This window comes from Oncorhynchus mykiss, chromosome 6 (assembly GCF_013265735.2).
Source record: "Oncorhynchus mykiss isolate Arlee chromosome 6, USDA_OmykA_1.1, whole genome shotgun sequence".
Lineage (NCBI taxonomy): Eukaryota > Metazoa > Chordata > Actinopteri > Salmoniformes > Salmonidae > Oncorhynchus > Oncorhynchus mykiss.
In genome coordinates this window covers 80,352,790-80,372,884 of record NC_048570.1, presented here as the reverse complement: position 1 = coordinate 80,372,884, position 20,095 = coordinate 80,352,790, and the positions used below count along the sequence as shown (strand labels likewise).

At 34.6% G+C, this 20,095-nt stretch overlaps 1 protein-coding gene across 1 annotated transcript in view; it reads left to right on the top strand.

Annotated features, from left to right (window-relative positions):
- The window catches only part of LOC110517805 (solute carrier family 12 member 1-like), a 44,171-nt gene that overhangs the window by 6,089 nt on the left and 17,987 nt on the right, over positions 1-20,095 (top strand). The window contains exons 3-7 of the mRNA XM_036981072.1: positions 1,515-1,590; positions 3,727-3,822; positions 4,624-4,763; positions 4,913-5,023; positions 19,855-19,966. Of these exons, the coding sequence (XP_036836967.1) occupies positions 1,515-1,590; positions 3,727-3,822; positions 4,624-4,763; positions 4,913-5,023; positions 19,855-19,966 (535 nt within the window). The remainder of the gene's footprint in view (positions 1-1,514; positions 1,591-3,726; positions 3,823-4,623; positions 4,764-4,912; positions 5,024-19,854; positions 19,967-20,095) is intronic.

Here is a 20,095-nt window from a genome sequence, read left to right as displayed (position 1 = left end):
GAGTGGAGATGGGTTACATTGGACAGGGTTATGAGGGTCCTGAGGAGTGGAGATGGGTTACATTGGGCAGGGTTAGGAGGGTCCTGGTTAGTAGAGATGGGTTACATTGGACAGGGTTAGGAGGGTCCTGGGGAGTGGAGATGGGTTATATTGGGGGAGGGTTAGGAGGGTCCTGGGGAGTGGAGATGGGTTATATTGGACAGGGTTAGGAGGGTCCTGGGGAGTGGAGATGGGTTATATTGGGGCAGGGTTAGGAGGGTCCTGGGAGTAGTGATGGGTTATTTTGGGGCAGGGTTAGGAGGGTCCTGGGGAGTGGAGATGGGTTGTATTGGGGCAGGATTAGGATGGTTCTTAATGGGGTCCTGGCGAGGGCAGCTGGTTATGGGAACTGGCCTGTCCTAATGGGAACCTGGTGAGGGAAGTTTGTTATAGGGACTGGTCTAATGGGATCCTGGTGAGGGCAGTTGGTTATGGGGACTGGCCTAATGGGATCCTGGTGAGGGCAGTTGGTTATGGGGACTGGCTTGTCCTAATGGGATCCTGGTGAGGGCAGTTGGTTATGGGGACTGGCCTAATGGGATCCTGGTGAGGGCAGTTTGTTATGGGGACTGTCCTAATGGGATCCTGGTGAGGGCAGTTTTATGGGGACTGGCCTAATGGGATCCTGGTGAGGGCAGTTGGTTATGGGGACTGGCCTAATGGGATCCTGGTGAAGGCAGTTGGTTATGGGGACTGGCCTGTCCTAATGGGATCGTGGTGAGTAGGAATGGAGTCTTAGAGAGTGTGGCTGGATATCGAGCAGGGTGAATGGGGAGTCCTGGTCTGTGTGGTCAGGTTATGGGAACTTCTTCTACTGGGGGTCACTGGGGGTCACCCTGGCCACTCCTGAGCTGTATATCACAACCCAGCATCAATAACCTGCATACCTCAGTGATACCCTGACAGGTCACATGATCTGTCTGGAAGCCTCAGACACAGACACCGACACAGCGATCTGTCATAACCCGGTCTCTATCTAACCTAACTACGATCTGACTGGAAGCGAAGAGACAAGGTCAAAGTGATCCTGCCTTATGTGTAACTCAGGGCTAACCCCAGTCTCTACCTAACCTAGCCTCTCTCCTACTCTCTGTCTCTCTCCTCCTCTCTCTCGTCCTCTCTCGCCGCCTCTGTCTCCTCCTGTCCCTCTCCTCCCCTCGCTCTCCTCCTGTCTCTCCTCCTCTCTCTCCTCCTCTGTCTCCTCCTGTCTCTCTCCTCCTCTCGCTCTCCTCCTGTCTCTCCTCCCCTCGCTCTCCTCCTGTCTGTCCTCCTCTCTCTCCTCCTGTCTCTCCTCCTCTCTCCTATCTCTCCTCCTCTCTCCTCTCTCTCCTCCTGTCTCTCCTACTGTCTCTCATCCTCTCTCCTCCTCTCTCTCCTCCTCTCCCTCCTCTTGTCTTTCCTCCTCTCTCATCCTCTCTTTCCTCCTGTCTCTCCTCAACTCTCCTCTCGCTCCTCTTGTCTTTCCTCCTCTCTAGGTGAGATGTATGTTGAACATCTGGGGTGTGATGCTGTTCATCCGTCTGTCCTGGGTGTTTGGACAGGCCGGCTGGGGTAAGTACAACACAGAGTAATAGATAATTACACCACACACACTATCAGAAAAAAGGAGTGCTATGTAGCAGGCTCCTTTTCAGGTCAGATAGAACCCTTTAGGTTTCCAAAAAGAACCAGGTTACAAAAAAATAATCTGGATTCCAAATAGATAAAGGTTGGTATTGGGAACCAGAAAGAGTTCTACCCATCTTAAATTCAGATGGTTCCCCAATACTCCCCTACAGAAGTGCTATTCAAAGTTGGGGTCGCGATGGGGTAACTGCAGTGGGGTCACGATGGGGTAACTGCAGTGGGGTCACGATGGGGTAACTGCAGTGGGGTTGCGATGGGGTAACTGCAGTGGGGTCACGATGGGGTAACTGCAGTGGGGTCACGATAGGGTAACTGCAGTGGGGTCGCGATGGGGTAACTGCAGTAGGGTCACCAAAATGTTTTTAAAAATCATATTTTAAACAATGAGGAGTACAGATTATTACTGTATTACTGTATACAATATACAAACATTTAGAGAAAGATCATTTGAAAGCTACAATTTTATTGAGAAAATGTATTTATTGGTTTCTTTTCATGTTGATAAGAAATGAATATGCAATGAACATTTTAAGGTTGTGTCTTTAGATTTGGGTTGGGGTCGCAAGAAATGATTGGGGGGAAAATGGGGTCCCCAGAAATTCTGGTGGAAAAAATTGGCTCCCCGCTGGAAAAGTTTGAATACCTCTGACCTACTGGGACATTCTTTGTTGCACTCTTTGTTTCTGAGAGTGTAGACATGCAAAAATATGTACAACACAAAAAGACAACCAGTCAGCTCCCAGTGTCCTTCACTCTGAGGTCAAAGCAAAGGAAGTAGCTGGAATGTACCAGGTGTGTGTATGTGTGTGTGTATGTGTGTGTGTGTGTGTATGTGTGTGTGTGTTTCTCAGGGGTGAGGACCTCTTTATGGAGCATAACTAATGTATTTCAGAGCGCTGGCTGCAGTGCAGATAGAGACCATGACAGATATCAGAGTAAACCGCCTGCTGCAACTAACAGCCTGCAGGCCTACAGCACCATTAGTCCTGAGAATGGACCATTTCAGACGCACAGAAGGCTTCACTGTGTTTCTCAAGGTGTTAGAGGTGACTGGAGGGGACAGAAGGCTTCACTGTGTTTCTCAAGGTGTTAGAGGTGACTGGAGGGCACAGAAGGCTTCACTGTGTTTCTCAAGGTGTTAGAGGTGACTGGAGGGCACAGAAGGCTTCACTGTGTTTCTCAAGGTGTTAGAGGTGACTGGAGGGCACAGAAGGCTTCACTGTGTTTCTCAAGGTGTTAGAGGTGACTGGAGGGGACAGAAGGCTACACTGTGTTTCTCAAGGTGTTAGAGGTGACTGGAGGGCACAGAAGGCTTCACTGTGTTTCTCAAGGTGTTAGAGGTGACTGGAGGGCACAGAAGGCTTCACTGTGTTTCTCAAGGTGTTAGAGGTGACTGGAGGGGACAGAAGGCTTCACTGTGTTTCTCAAGGTGTTAGAGGTGACTGGAGGGGACAGAAGGCTTCACTTGTGTTTTTCAAGGTGTTAGAGATGCCTGGAGGGGACAGAAGGCTTCACTGTGTTTCTCAAGGTGTTAGAGGTGACTGGAGGGCACAGAAGGTGTGGTCAGGTGTTAGAAAGAGGAGGTGGTAGATTATTTCAGAACCAGCACAATGTGACAAAAACAGCACTCTACACTCCTTTATACACGGGTTCTTAAAGTCGTACTCCAGTTTCTGATTTAGCTCATTTATCAGCTGATTTACTTAACAAAAGGCACATCTCAATAGGTGGTCCAGGTATCCTTATGATATGGCACAAGTGGGGGTTGGCCTTTCCTCTTCTGTTCTCTAATGCTCCTCTATTGTTCCTCAAGCAAGGGAGGAGGCGGATGACATCACAACTTCCCATCAGACCAACTCCTTGAAGTTTGCAGTTGTGTTTTTGTTTTTAAACGATTTTGCTCAAAACATAAAATTGCTGGAGGACCATCTTTAAGAAGAAAAGAAAGACATTTCAGTGTGGAATTCAAACTTCGCAAAACATTGTATGCCTTCACATGTAGACAGACTGTAAATGGCCTGAGCAGGGGTGAGTTGGATTAACAGGTATTTTGTGTTTTAGGTCTGGGCATTGTGGTCATTGCTCTGAGCTGTGTGGTGACCACCGTCACAGGTCTCTCCATGTCTGCTATCTGCACCAATGGAGTGGTACGAGGAGGTGAGTCAACCAAATCAAATCAAATGTTATTTGTCACATGCGCCGAATATAACAGGTGTCGGTAGACCTTACAGTGAAATGCTTACTTACAAGTCCTTAACTAACAATGTTTTGAGAAGAATAAGTGCTAAGTAAAAAAAAACATGTAAGAAAAAAAGAAAAATAGAAAAATAACAAATAATTAAAGAGCGGCAGTAAAATAACAGTAGCGAGGCTTTATACAGGCACTCAACACATTATAAACATGAGACAATGTTGAAAAAACAAGGAGAGCTCAAAGGTTGTTTTCAATGACTGTCCACTGTATGTACAAGTAGAGGAATGTTATTATCCCTGCTCCCTACCTGCTCTGTGTCCACTGTATGTACAAGTAGAGGAATGTTATTATCCCTGCTCCCTACCTGCTCTGTGTCCACTGTATGTACAAGTAGAGGAATGTTATTATCCCTGCTCCCTACCTGCTCTGTGTCCACTGTATGTACAAGTAGAGGAATGTTATTATCCCTGCTCCCTACCTGCTCTGTGTCCACTGTATGTACAAGTAGAGGAATGTTATTATCCCTGCTCCCTACCTGCTCTGTGTCCACTGTATGTACAAGTAGAGGAATGTTATTATCCCTGCTCCCTACCTGCTCTGTGTCCACTGTATGTACAAGTAGAGGAATGTTATTATCCCTGCTCCCTACCTGCTCTGTGTCCACTGTATGTACAAGTAGAGGAATGTTATTATCCCTGCTCCCTACCTGCTCTGTGTCCACTGTATGTACAAGTAGAGGAATGTTATTACTGATTGGTTTCCAGGAGGGGCGTACTACCTGATATCACGTAGTCTGGGACCAGAGTTTGGCGGTTCCATTGGTCTCATCTTCGCCTTCGCTAACGCTGTTGCCGTGGCGATGTACGTGGTGGGCTTCGCAGAGACTGTGGTTGACCTACTCAAGGTACGTAGCATCTGTGTGTGTGTGTGTGTGTGTGTGTGTCAGATCACTGACTGTGGTCCCTCTCTCCCTCTCCCCCCTCTCTCTCTCTACCTCTCCATGTGCATCTCTCTCTCCACCTCTGTCTCCCCCTCCTTCCCTCTCCTCTACAGGAAAACAATGCCATTATGATAGATGAGCTGAATGACATCAGGATCATCGGCTGTATCTCGGTGGTACTGCTGCTGGGGATCTCAGTGGCCGGGATGGAGTGGGAGGCCAAGGTGAGATACTACACTACGCTACATTACATTATACTACACATTATACTACATTAAACTATAGTACACTACATTATACAACACTACGCTACATTATACTACATTATACTATACTATGCTACATTACATTATACTACACTACACTACAATAAACAACACTACTCTACATTATACTACACTACATTATACAACACTACACTACTCTACATTACATTATACTACTCTACTCTACATTATAGTATACTACTCTACTCTACATTACATTATACTACTCTACACTACATTACATTATACTACTCTACACTACATTACAATATACTACTCTACTCTACATTACACTATACTACTCTACTCTACATTATAGTATACTACTCTACTCTACATTACACTATACTACTCTACTCTACATTATACTACTCTACTCTACATTACATTACATTATACTACTCTACATTACATTACACTACTCTACTCTACATTACATTACATTATACTACTCTACACTACATTACATTATACTACTCTACTCTACATTACATTATACTACTCTACTCTACACTACATTATACTACTCTACACTACTCTACATTACACTACTCTACATTACATTACATTACATTATACTACTCTACATTACATTACACTACTCTACTCTACATTACATTACATTATACTACTCTACATTACATTACACTACTCTACACTACATTACATTATACTACTCTACATTACATTATACTACTCTACTCTACATTACATTATACTACTCTACACTACATTACATTATACTACTCTACTCTACATTACATTATACTACTCTACTCTACACTACATTATACTACTCTACACTACTCTACATTACACTACTCTACATTACATTATACTACTCTACATTACATTATACTACTCTACTCTACTCTACATTACATTATACTACTCTACTCTACATTACATTATACTACTCTACTCTACATTACATTATACTACTCTACTCTACATTACATTATACTACTCTACACTACATTACATTATACTACTCTACTCTACATTACATTATACTACTCTACACTACATTACATTATACTACTCTACTCTACATTACATTATACTACTCTACACTACATTACATTATACTACTCTACTCTACATTACATTATACTACTCTACTCTACATTACATTATACTACTCTACTCTACATTACATTATACTACTCTACTCTACACTACATTACATTACATTATACTACTCTACACTACATTACATTATACTACTCCACTCTACACTACATTACATTATACTACTCTACTCTACATTACATTATACTACTCTACTCTACATTACATTATACTACTCTACTCTACATTACATTATACTACTCTACTCTACACTACACTACATTACACTACTCTACTCTACATTACATTATACTACTCTACACTACATTACATTATACTACTCTACTCTACATTACATTATACTACTCTACACTACATTACATTATACTACTCTACTCTACACTACATTATACTACTCTACTCTACATTACATTATACTACTCTACTCTACATTACATTATACTACTCTACTCTACATTACATTACATTATACTACTCTACACTACATTACATTATACTACTCTACTCTACACTACATTACATTATACTACTCTACTCTACATTACATTATACTACTCTACTCTACACTACATTATACTACTCTACACTACATTACATTATACTACTCTACTCTACACTACATTATACTACTCTACACTACATTACATTATACTACTCTACACTACATTACATTATACACCTCTACACTACATTACATTATACTACTCTACACTACATTACATTATACTACTCTACTCTACATTATAGTATACTACTCTACTCTACATTACATTATACTACTCTACTCTACATTACATTATACTACTCTACTCTACACTACATTATACTACTCTACACTACATTACATTATACTACTCTACGCTACATTACATTATACTACTCTACATTACACTACTCTACATTACATTATACTACTCTACTCTACACTACTCTACACTACTCTACTCTACACTACATTATACTACTCTACACTACACTACATTATACTACTCTACACTACATTACATTATACTACTCTACTCTACACTACATTATACTACTCTACACTACATTACATTATACTACTCTACTCTACACTACATTATACTACTCTACACTACATTACATTATACTACTCTACACTACATTACATTATACACCTCTACACTACATTACATTATACTACTCTACACTACATTACATTATACTACTCTACTCTACATTATAGTATACTACTCTACTCTACATTACATTATACTACTCTACTCTACATTACATTATACTACTCTACTCTACACTACATTATACTACTCTACACTACATTACATTATACTACTCTACGCTACATTACATTATACTACTCTACATTACATTACACTACTCTACATTACATTATACTACTCTACGCTACATTACACTATACTACTCTACACTACACTACATTATACTACTCTACGCTACATTACATTATACTACTCTACTCTACACTACATTATACTACTCTACGCTACATTATATCATACTACTCTACTCTACTCTACTCTACATTACATTATACTACTCTACGCTACATTACATTATACTACTCTACGCTACATTACATTATACTACTCTACACTACATTATACTACTCTACGCTACACTACATTATACTACTCTACTCTACATTACATTATACTACTCTACACTACATTATACTACTCTACGCTACACTACATTATACTACTCTACGCTACTCAACATTACATTACACTACACTACATTATACTACTCTACGCTACATTACATTATACTACTCTACTCTACACTACATTATACTACTCTACGCTACATTATATTATACTACTCTACTCTACTCTACTCTACATTACATTATACTACTCTACGCTACATTACATTATACTACTCTACGCTACATTACATTATACTACTCTACACTACATTATACTACTCTACGCTACACTACATTATACTACTCTACTCTACATTACATTATACTACTCTACATTACATTATACTACTCTACGCTACATTACATTATACTACTCTACACTACACTACATTATACTACTCTACACTACATTACATTATACTACTCTAAGCTACATTACATTACACTACTCTACACTACATTACATTATACTACTCTACGCTACATTACATTACACTACTCTACACTACATTACATTATACTACTCTACACTACATTACATTATACTACTCTAAGCTACATTACATTACACTACTCTACACTACATTACATTATACTACTCTACTCTACGCTACATTACATTACATTACACTACTCTACACTACATTATACTACTCTACGCTACACTACATTATACTACTCTACGCTACTCAACATTACATTACACTACTCTACACTACACTACATTATACTACTCTACACTACATTACATTATACTACTCTAAGCTACATTACATTACACTACTCTACACTACATTACATTATACTACTCTACGCTACATTACATTACACTACTCTACACTACATTACATTATACTACTCTACACTACATTACATTATACTACTCTAAGCTACATTACATTACACTACTCTACACTACATTACATTATACTACTCTACTCTACGCTACATTACATTATACTACTCTACTCTACACTACATTATACTACTCTACACTACATTACATTACACTACTCTACACTACTCTACACTACATTACATTATACTACTCTACACTACATTACATTATACTACTCTACACTACATTACATTATACTACTCTACTCTACATTACACTATACTACTCTACTCTACTCTACTCTACATTACATTATACTACTCTACTCTACACTACACTACATTACACTACTCTACTCTACATTACATTATACTACTCTACACTACATTACATTATACTACTCTACACTACACTACATTACATTATACTACACTACATTACATTATACTACTCTACTCTACACTACATTACACTACTCTACACTACATTACATTATACTACTCTACTCTACATTACATTATACTACTCTACTCTACATTACATTATACTACTCTACTCTACACTACATTACATTATACTACTCTACACTACAGTACATTACATTATACTACTCTACACTACATTACATTATACTACTCTACACTACATTACATTATACTACTCTACACTACATTACATTATACTACTCTACACTACATTACATTATACTACTCTACACTACATTACATTATACTACTCTACACTACATTACATTATACTACTCTACACTACATTACATTATACTACTCTACACTACATTACATTATACTACTCTACACTACATTACATTATACTACTCTACACTACATTACATTATACTACTCTACTCTACACTACATTATACTACTCTACTCTACATTATAGTATACTACTCTACTCTACATTACATTATACTACTCTACACTACATTACATTACACTACTCTACTCTACATTACATTATACTACTCTACGCTACATTACACTACTCTACTCTACACTACATTACATTATACTACTCTACTCTACATTACATTATACTACTCTACGCTACATTACATTATACTACTCTACACTACATTACATTATACTACTCTACTCTACATTACATTATACTACTCTACACTACATTACATTATACTACTCTACACTACATTACATTATACTACTCTACTCTACATTACATTATACAACTCTACGCTACATTACATTATACTACTCTACACTACATTACATTATACTACTCTACTCTACATTACATTATACTACTCTACTCTACATTATAGTATACTACTCTACTCTACACTACATTACATTACACTACTCTACATTACATTATACTACTCTACACTACATTACACTACTCTACACTACATTACATTATACTACTCTACTCTACATTACATTATACTACTCTACTCTACACTACATTATACTACTCTACACTACATTACATTATACTACTCTACACTACATTACATTATACTACTCTACTCTACACTACATTATACTACTCTACTCTACATTATAGTATACTACTCTACTCTACACTACATTACATTACACTACTCTACATTACATTATACTACTCTACACTACATTACACTACTCTACACTACATTACATTATACTACTCTACTCTACACTACATTACATTATACTACTCTACTCTACACTACATTACATTATACTACTCTACTCTACATTACATTATACTACTCTGCACTACATTACATTATACTACTCTACGCTACATTACACTACTCTACACTACTCTACTCTACATTACATTATACTACTCTACGCTACATTACACTACTCTACACTACTCTACTCTACATTACATTATACTACTCTACGCTACATTACACTACTCTACACTACTCTACTCTACATTACATTATACTACTCTACACTACATTATACTACTCTACTCTACATTACATTATACTACACTACGCTACATTACACTACTCTACTCTACATTACATTATACTACTCTACGCTACATTACACTACTCTACTATACACTACATTACATTATACTACTCTACGCTACATTACATTATACTACTCTACTCTACATTACATTATACTACTCTACTCTACGCTACATTACACTACTCTACTCTACGCTACATTACATTATACTACTCTACACTACACTACATTACACTACTCTACTCTACATTACATTATACTACTCTACTCTACATTACATTATACTACTCTACTCTACATTACATTATACTACTCTACACTACATTACATTACACTACTCTACACTACAGTACATTATACTACTCTACACTACATTACATTATACTACTCTACTCTACATTACATTATACTACTCTACGCTACATTACATTACACTACTCTACACTACATTACATTATACTACTCTACTCTACATTACATTATACTACTCTACTCTACACTACATTACATTATACTACTCTACTCTACGCTACATTACATTATACTACTCGACATTACATTATACTACTCTACTCTACATTACATTACATTATACTACTCTACACTACATTACATTATACTACTCGACATTACATTATACTACTCTACACTACATTACATTATACTACTCTACACTACATTACATTATACTACTCGACATTACATTATACTACTCTACACTACATTACATTATACTACTCTACTCTACATTACATTATACTACTCTACTCTACATTACATTATACTACTCTACACTACATTACATTACACTACTCTACACTACATTACATTATACTACTCTACGCTACATTACATTATACTACTCTACACTACATTACATTATACACCTCTACACTACATTACATTATACTACTCTACTCTACATTACATTATACTACTCGACATTACATTATACTACTCTACTCTACATTACATTATACTACTCTACGCTACATTACATTATACTACTCGACATTACATTATACTACTCTACACTACATTACATTATACTACTCTACTCTACATTACATTATACTACTCTACTCTACATTACATTATACTACTCTACACTACATTACATTACACTACTCTACACTACATTACATTATACTACTCTACGCTACATTACATTATACTACTCTACACTACATTACATTATACACCTCTACACTACATTACATTATACTACTCTACGCTACATTGCACTACTCTACTCTACGCTACATTACACTACTCTACTCTACGCTACATTACATTATACTACTCTACACTACACTACATTACACTACTCTACTCTACATTACATTATACTACTCTACTCTACATTACATTATACTACTCTACTCTACATTACATTATACTACTCTACACTACATTACATTACACTACTCTACACTACAGTACATTATACTACTCTACACTACATTACATTATACTACTCTACTCTACATTACATTATACTACTCTACTCTACATTACATTATACTACTCTACTCTACATTACATTATACTACTCTACACTACAGTACATTATACTACTCTACACTACATTACATTATACTACTCTACACTACATTACATTATACTACTCTACTCTACATTACATTATACTACTCTACACTACATTACATTATACTACTCTACTCTACATTACATTATACTACTCTACTCTACACTACATTACATTATACTACTCTACACTACATTACATTATACTACTCTACTCTACACTACATTACATTATACTACTCTACTCTACGCTACATTATACTACTCTACTCTACACTACATTACATTATACTACTCTACTCTACATTACATTATACTACTCTACTCTACACTACATTACAATATACTACTCTACTCTACATTACATTATACTACTCTACACTACATTACATTATACTACTCTACACTACATTACATTATACTACTCTACACTACATTACATTATACTACTCTACTCTACATTACATTATACTACTCTACATTACATTATACTACTCTACTCTACACTACATTACATTATACTACTCTACACTACATTACATTATACTACTCTACTCTACACTACATTACATTATACTACTTTACACTACATTACATTATACTACTCTACATTACATTATACTACTCTACTCTACACTACATTACATTATACTACTCTACACTACATTACATTATACTACTCTACTCTACACTACATTACATTATACTACTCTACACTACATTACATTATACTACTCTACTCTACACTACATTACATTATACTACTCTACTCTACATTACATTATACTACTCTACTCTACAATACATTACATTATACTACTCTACTCTACACTACATTACATTATACTACTCTACTCTACTCTACACTACATTACATTATACTACTCTACTCTACATTACATTATACTACTCTACTCTACACTACATTACATTATACTACTCTACTCTACTCTAAACTACATTACATTATACTACTCTACACTACATTACATTATACTACTCTACACTACACTACATTATACTACTCTACTCTACATTACATTATACTACTCTACTCTACACTACATTATACTACTCTACACTACATTACATTATACTACTCTACACTACTGTACATTACATTATACTACTCTACTCTACACTACATTATACTACTCTACACTACATTACATTATACTACTCTACTCTACACTACATTACATTATACTACTCTACACTACATTACATTATACTACTCTACACTACATTACATTATACTACTCTACTCTACATTACATTATACTACTCTACTCTACATTACATTATACTACTCTACACTACATTACATTATACTACTCTACTCTACATTACATTATACTACTCTACATTACATTATACTACTCTACTCTACATTACATTATACTACTCTACACTACATTACATTATACTACTCTACACTACATTACATTATACTACTCTACACTACATTACATTATACTACTCTACTCTACATTACATTATACTACTCTACTCTACATTACATTATACTACTCTACTCTACATTACATTATACTACTCTACACTACATTAAATTATACTACTCTACTCTACAGTACATTATACTACTCTACACTACAGTACATTATACTACTCTACTCTACACTACATTACATTATACTACTCTACTCTACATTACATTATACTACTCTACTCTACACTACATTACATTATACTACTCTACTCTACTCTAAACTACATTACATTATACTACTCTACACTACATTACATTATACTACTCTACACTACACTACATTATACTACTCTACTCTACATTACATTATACTACTCTACTCTACACTACATTATACTACTCTACACTACATTACATTATACTACTCTACACTACTGTACATTACATTATACTACTCTACTCTACACTACATTATACTACTCTACACTACATTACATTATACTACTCTACTCTACACTACATTACATTATACTACTCTACACTACATTACATTATACTACTCTACACTACATTACATTATACTACTCTACTCTACATTACATTATACTACTCTACTCTACATTACATTATACTACTCTACACTACATTACATTATACTACTCTACTCTACATTACATTATACTACTCTACATTACATTATACTACTCTACTCTACATTACATTATACTACTCTACACTACATTACATTATACTACTCTACACTACATTACATTATACTACTCTACACTACATTACATTATACTACTCTACTCTACATTACATTATACTACTCTACTCTACATTACATTATACTACTCTACTCTACATTACATTATACTACTCTACACTACATTAAATTATACTACTCTACTCTACAGTACATTATACTACTCTACACTACAGTACATTATACTACTCTACTCTACACTACATTACATTATACTACTCTACTCTACATTACATTATACTACTCTACTCTACATTACATTATACTACTCTACATTACATTATACTACTCTACTCTACATTACATTATACTACTCTACGCTACATTACACTACTCTACTCTACATTACATTATACTACTCTACACTACATTACCTTATACTACTCTACACTACATTACATTATACTACTCTACTCTACTCTACTCTACATCACATTATACTACTCTACTCTACATTACATTATACTACTCTACTCTACATTACATTATACTACTCTACTCTACTCTACACTACATTACATTATACTACTCTACTCTACTCTACATTACATTATACTACTCTACTCTACATTACATTATACTACTCTACTCTTCATTACATTATACTACTCTACACTACATTACATTACACTACTCTACTCTACTCTACACTACATTACATTATACTACTCTACTCTACATTACATTATACTACTCTACTCTACATTACATTATACTACTCTACACTACATTAAATTATACTACTCTACTCTACAGTACATTATACTACTCTACACTACAGTACATTATACTACTCTACTCTACACTACATTACATTATACTACTCTACTCTACATTACATTATACTACTCTACTCTACATTACATTATACTACTCTACATTACATTATACTACTCTACTCTACATTACATTATACTACTCTACGCTACATTACACTACTCTACTCTACATTACATTATACTACTCTACACTACATTACCTTATACTACTCTACACTACATTACATTATACTACTCTACTCTACTCTACTCTACATCACATTATACTACTCTACTCTACATTACATTATACTACTCTACTCTACATTACATTATACTACTCTACTCTACTCTACACTACATTACATTATACTACTCTACTCTACTCTACATTACATTATACTACTCTACTCTACATTACATTATACTACTCTACTCTTCATTACATTATACTACTCTACACTACATTACATTACACTACTCTACTCTACTCTACACTACATTACATTATACTACTCTACTCTACATTACATTATACTACTCTACTCTACATTACATTATACTACTCTACACTACATTACCTTATACTACTCTACACTACATTACATTATACTACTCTACTCTACTCTACTCTACATCACATTATACTACTCTACTCTACATTACATTATACTACTCTACTCTACATTACATTATACTACTCTACTCTACTCTACACTACATTACATTATACTACTCTACTCTACTCTACATTACATTATACTACTCTACTCTACATTACATTATACTACTCTACTCTTCATTACATTATACTACTCTACACTACATTACATTACACTACTCTACTCTACTCTACACTACATTACATTATACTACTCTACACTACATTACATTATACTACTCTACTCTACTCTACACTACATTACATTATACTACTCTACACTACATTACATTATACTACTCTACACTACATTACATTATACTACTCTACTCTACTCTACACTACATTACATTATACTACTCTACACTACATTACATTATACTACTCTACTCTACTCTACACTACATTACATTATACTACTCTACTCTACTCTACATTACATTATACTACTCTACTCTACATTACATTATACTACTCTACTCTACATTACATTATACTACTCTACTCTACTCTACACTACATTATACTACTCTAGACTACATTACATTATACTACTCTACTCTACTCTACACTACATTACATTATACTACTCTACTCTACTCTACATTACATTATACTACTCTACTCTACATTACATTATACTACTCTACTCTTCATTACATTATACTACTCTACTCTACTCTACATTACATTATACTACTCTACTCTACATTACATTATACTACTCTACTCTTCATTACATTATACTACTCTACTCTACACTACATTACATTATACTACTCTACACTACATTACATTATACTACTCTACTCTACTCTACTCTACATTACATTATACTACTCTACTCTACTCTACACTACATTATACTACTCTACACTACATTACATTATACTACTCTACTCTACTCTACACTACATTACATTATACTACTCTACTCTACTCTACATTACATTATACTACTCTACTCTACATTACATTATACTACTCTACACTACATTACATTATACTACTCTACTCTACTCTACACTACATTATACTACTCTACTCTACATTACATTATACTACTCTACTCTACATTACATTATACTACTCTACTCTACACTACATTATACTACTCTACACTACATTACATTATACTACTCTACTCTACTCTACACTACATTATACTACTCTACACTACATTACATTATACTACTCTACTCTACATTACATTATACTACTCTACACTACATTACATTATACTACTCTACTCTACTCTACACTACATTATACTACTCTACACTACATTACATTATACTACTCTACTCTACATTACATTATACTACTCTACACTACATTACATTATACTACTCTACTCTACTCTACATTACATTATACTACTCTACTCTACATTACATTATACTACTCTACTCTTCATTACATTATACTACTCTACACTACATTACATTATACTACTCTACACTACATTACATTATACTACTCTACACTACATTACATTATACAACTCTACACAACATTACATTATACTACTCTACACTACATTACATTATACTACTCTACTCTACACTACATTACATTATACTACTCTACTCTACATTACATTATACTACTCTACACTACATTACATTATACTACTCTACTCTACACTACATTACATTATACTACTCTACTCTACATTACATTATACTACTCTACACTACATTACATTATACTACTCTACTCTACTCTTCATTACATTATACTACTCTACTCTACATTACATTATACTACTCTACACTACATTACATTATACTACTCTACTCTACTCTTCATTACATTATACTACTCTACTCTTCATTACATTATACTACTCTACTCTACACTACATTACATTATACTACTCTACACTACAGTATACTACTCTACACTACTCTACATTACACTACTCTACACTACATTACATTATACTACTCTACTCTACACTACATTACATTATACTACTCTACACTACATTATACTACTCTACACTACTCTACATTACACTACTCTACATTACATTATACTACTCTACATTACATTACACTACTCTACTCTACACTACATTACATTATACTACTCTACACTACATTACATTATACTACTCTACTCTACATTACATTATACTACTCTACTCTACATTACATTATACTACTCTACACTACATTACATTATACTACTCTACTCTACATTACATTATACTACTCTACACTACATTACATTATACTACTCTACTCTACTCTTCATTACATTATACTACTCTACTCTACATTACATTATACTACTCTACTCTACATTACATTATACTACTCTACACTACATTACATTATACTACTCTACTCTACTCTACATTACATTATACTACTCTACTCTACATTACATTATACTACTCTACATTACATTATACTACTCTACTCTACATTACATTATACTACTCTACATTACATTATACTACTCTACTCTACATTACATTATACTACTCTACACTACATTACACTACTCTACTCTACATTACATTATACTACTCTACACTACATTACATTATACTACTCTACTCTACATTACATTATACTACTCTACTCTACATTACATTATACTACTCTACACTACATTACATTATACTACTCTACTCTACATTACATTATACTACTCTACTCTACATTACATTATACTACTCTACACTACATTACATTATACTACACTACTCTACATTACATTATACTACTCTACTCTACATTACATTATACTACTCTACTCTACATTACATTATACTACTCTACACTACATTACATTATACTACTCTACTCTACTCTACATTACATTATACTACTCTACTCTACATTACATTATACTACTCTACATTACATTATACTACTCTACTCTACATTACATTATACTACTCTACATTACATTATACTACTCTACTCTACATTACATTATACTACTCTACACTACATTACACTACTCTACTCTACATTACATTATACTACTCTACACTACATTACATTATACTACTCTACTCTACATTACATTATACTACTCTACACTACATTACATTATACTACTCTACTCTACATTACATTATACTACTCTACACTACATTACATTATACTACTCTACTCTACATTACATTATACTACTCTACACTACATTACATTATACTACTCTACTCTACATTACATTATACTACTCTACTCTACATTACATTATACTACTCTACACTACATTACATTATACTACTCTACTCTACATTACATTATACTACATTGCTCCACTACATTATACTACATTACGCTACACAACATTATACCACATTGTACTACACTACATTGTACTACACTATACTATGCTACATTCCACTACATTATACTACGCTACACTACATTATACTATGCTACACTACGCTACACTATTCTACATTATACTACACTACATTCTACAACATTTTACTACACTAAGCTACACTACATTATACTACATTACATTATACTATGCTACACTACGCTACACTATTCTACATTATACTACGCTACATTATACAACATTATACTACACTAAGCTACACTACATTATACTACACTACATTATAATATACTACACTACATTATACTACGCTACATTATACTACGCTACATTATACTACGCTACATTATACTACAATACATTATACTACGCTACATTATAATACACTACTCAACGCTACATTATACTACGCAGCATGATATAATACACAACACATACACTACACTACATTATGCTACTCTCACTACGCTACACTGCACTTCACTGTACAGCTAGAGACAGATCCACATACAGTGTGGTTCAAATCCCCATGTTTCCAGTAGAAAATTAATCAACTGATATCAACTTGACATCTTTCAATTCCATGTCTGATATTGACCGTAACTGAGATCAGTATGTGTTCAGTTCCTTATCACAGTCGGTTTCTCCTCTTCAGCTGTTGGAGAGGAATGGTGTGACCTTGTAACTGTCCTCTAGTTTCATATGAAAACGTTGTAACCCAGACTAACCTGTTGATCCTGTCTCTTCAGGCCCAGATCGGTTTGCTGATCATCCTCCTGGTAGCCATCGTCAACGTCTTCGTAGGAACTGGCATCCCAGCCTCCACCGACAAGAAGTCTAAAGGATTCTTTAACTACGACGGTAAGGCAACAGAGGTTTCCTTCGCATAGATAGAGGAATTCATCAAATACATAACCTTTATAATGCTCACATTTATAATCAAGCTATATTAGTTTCATGATGAGAGCCCTGAGTTTGTCCTGCTCAGGT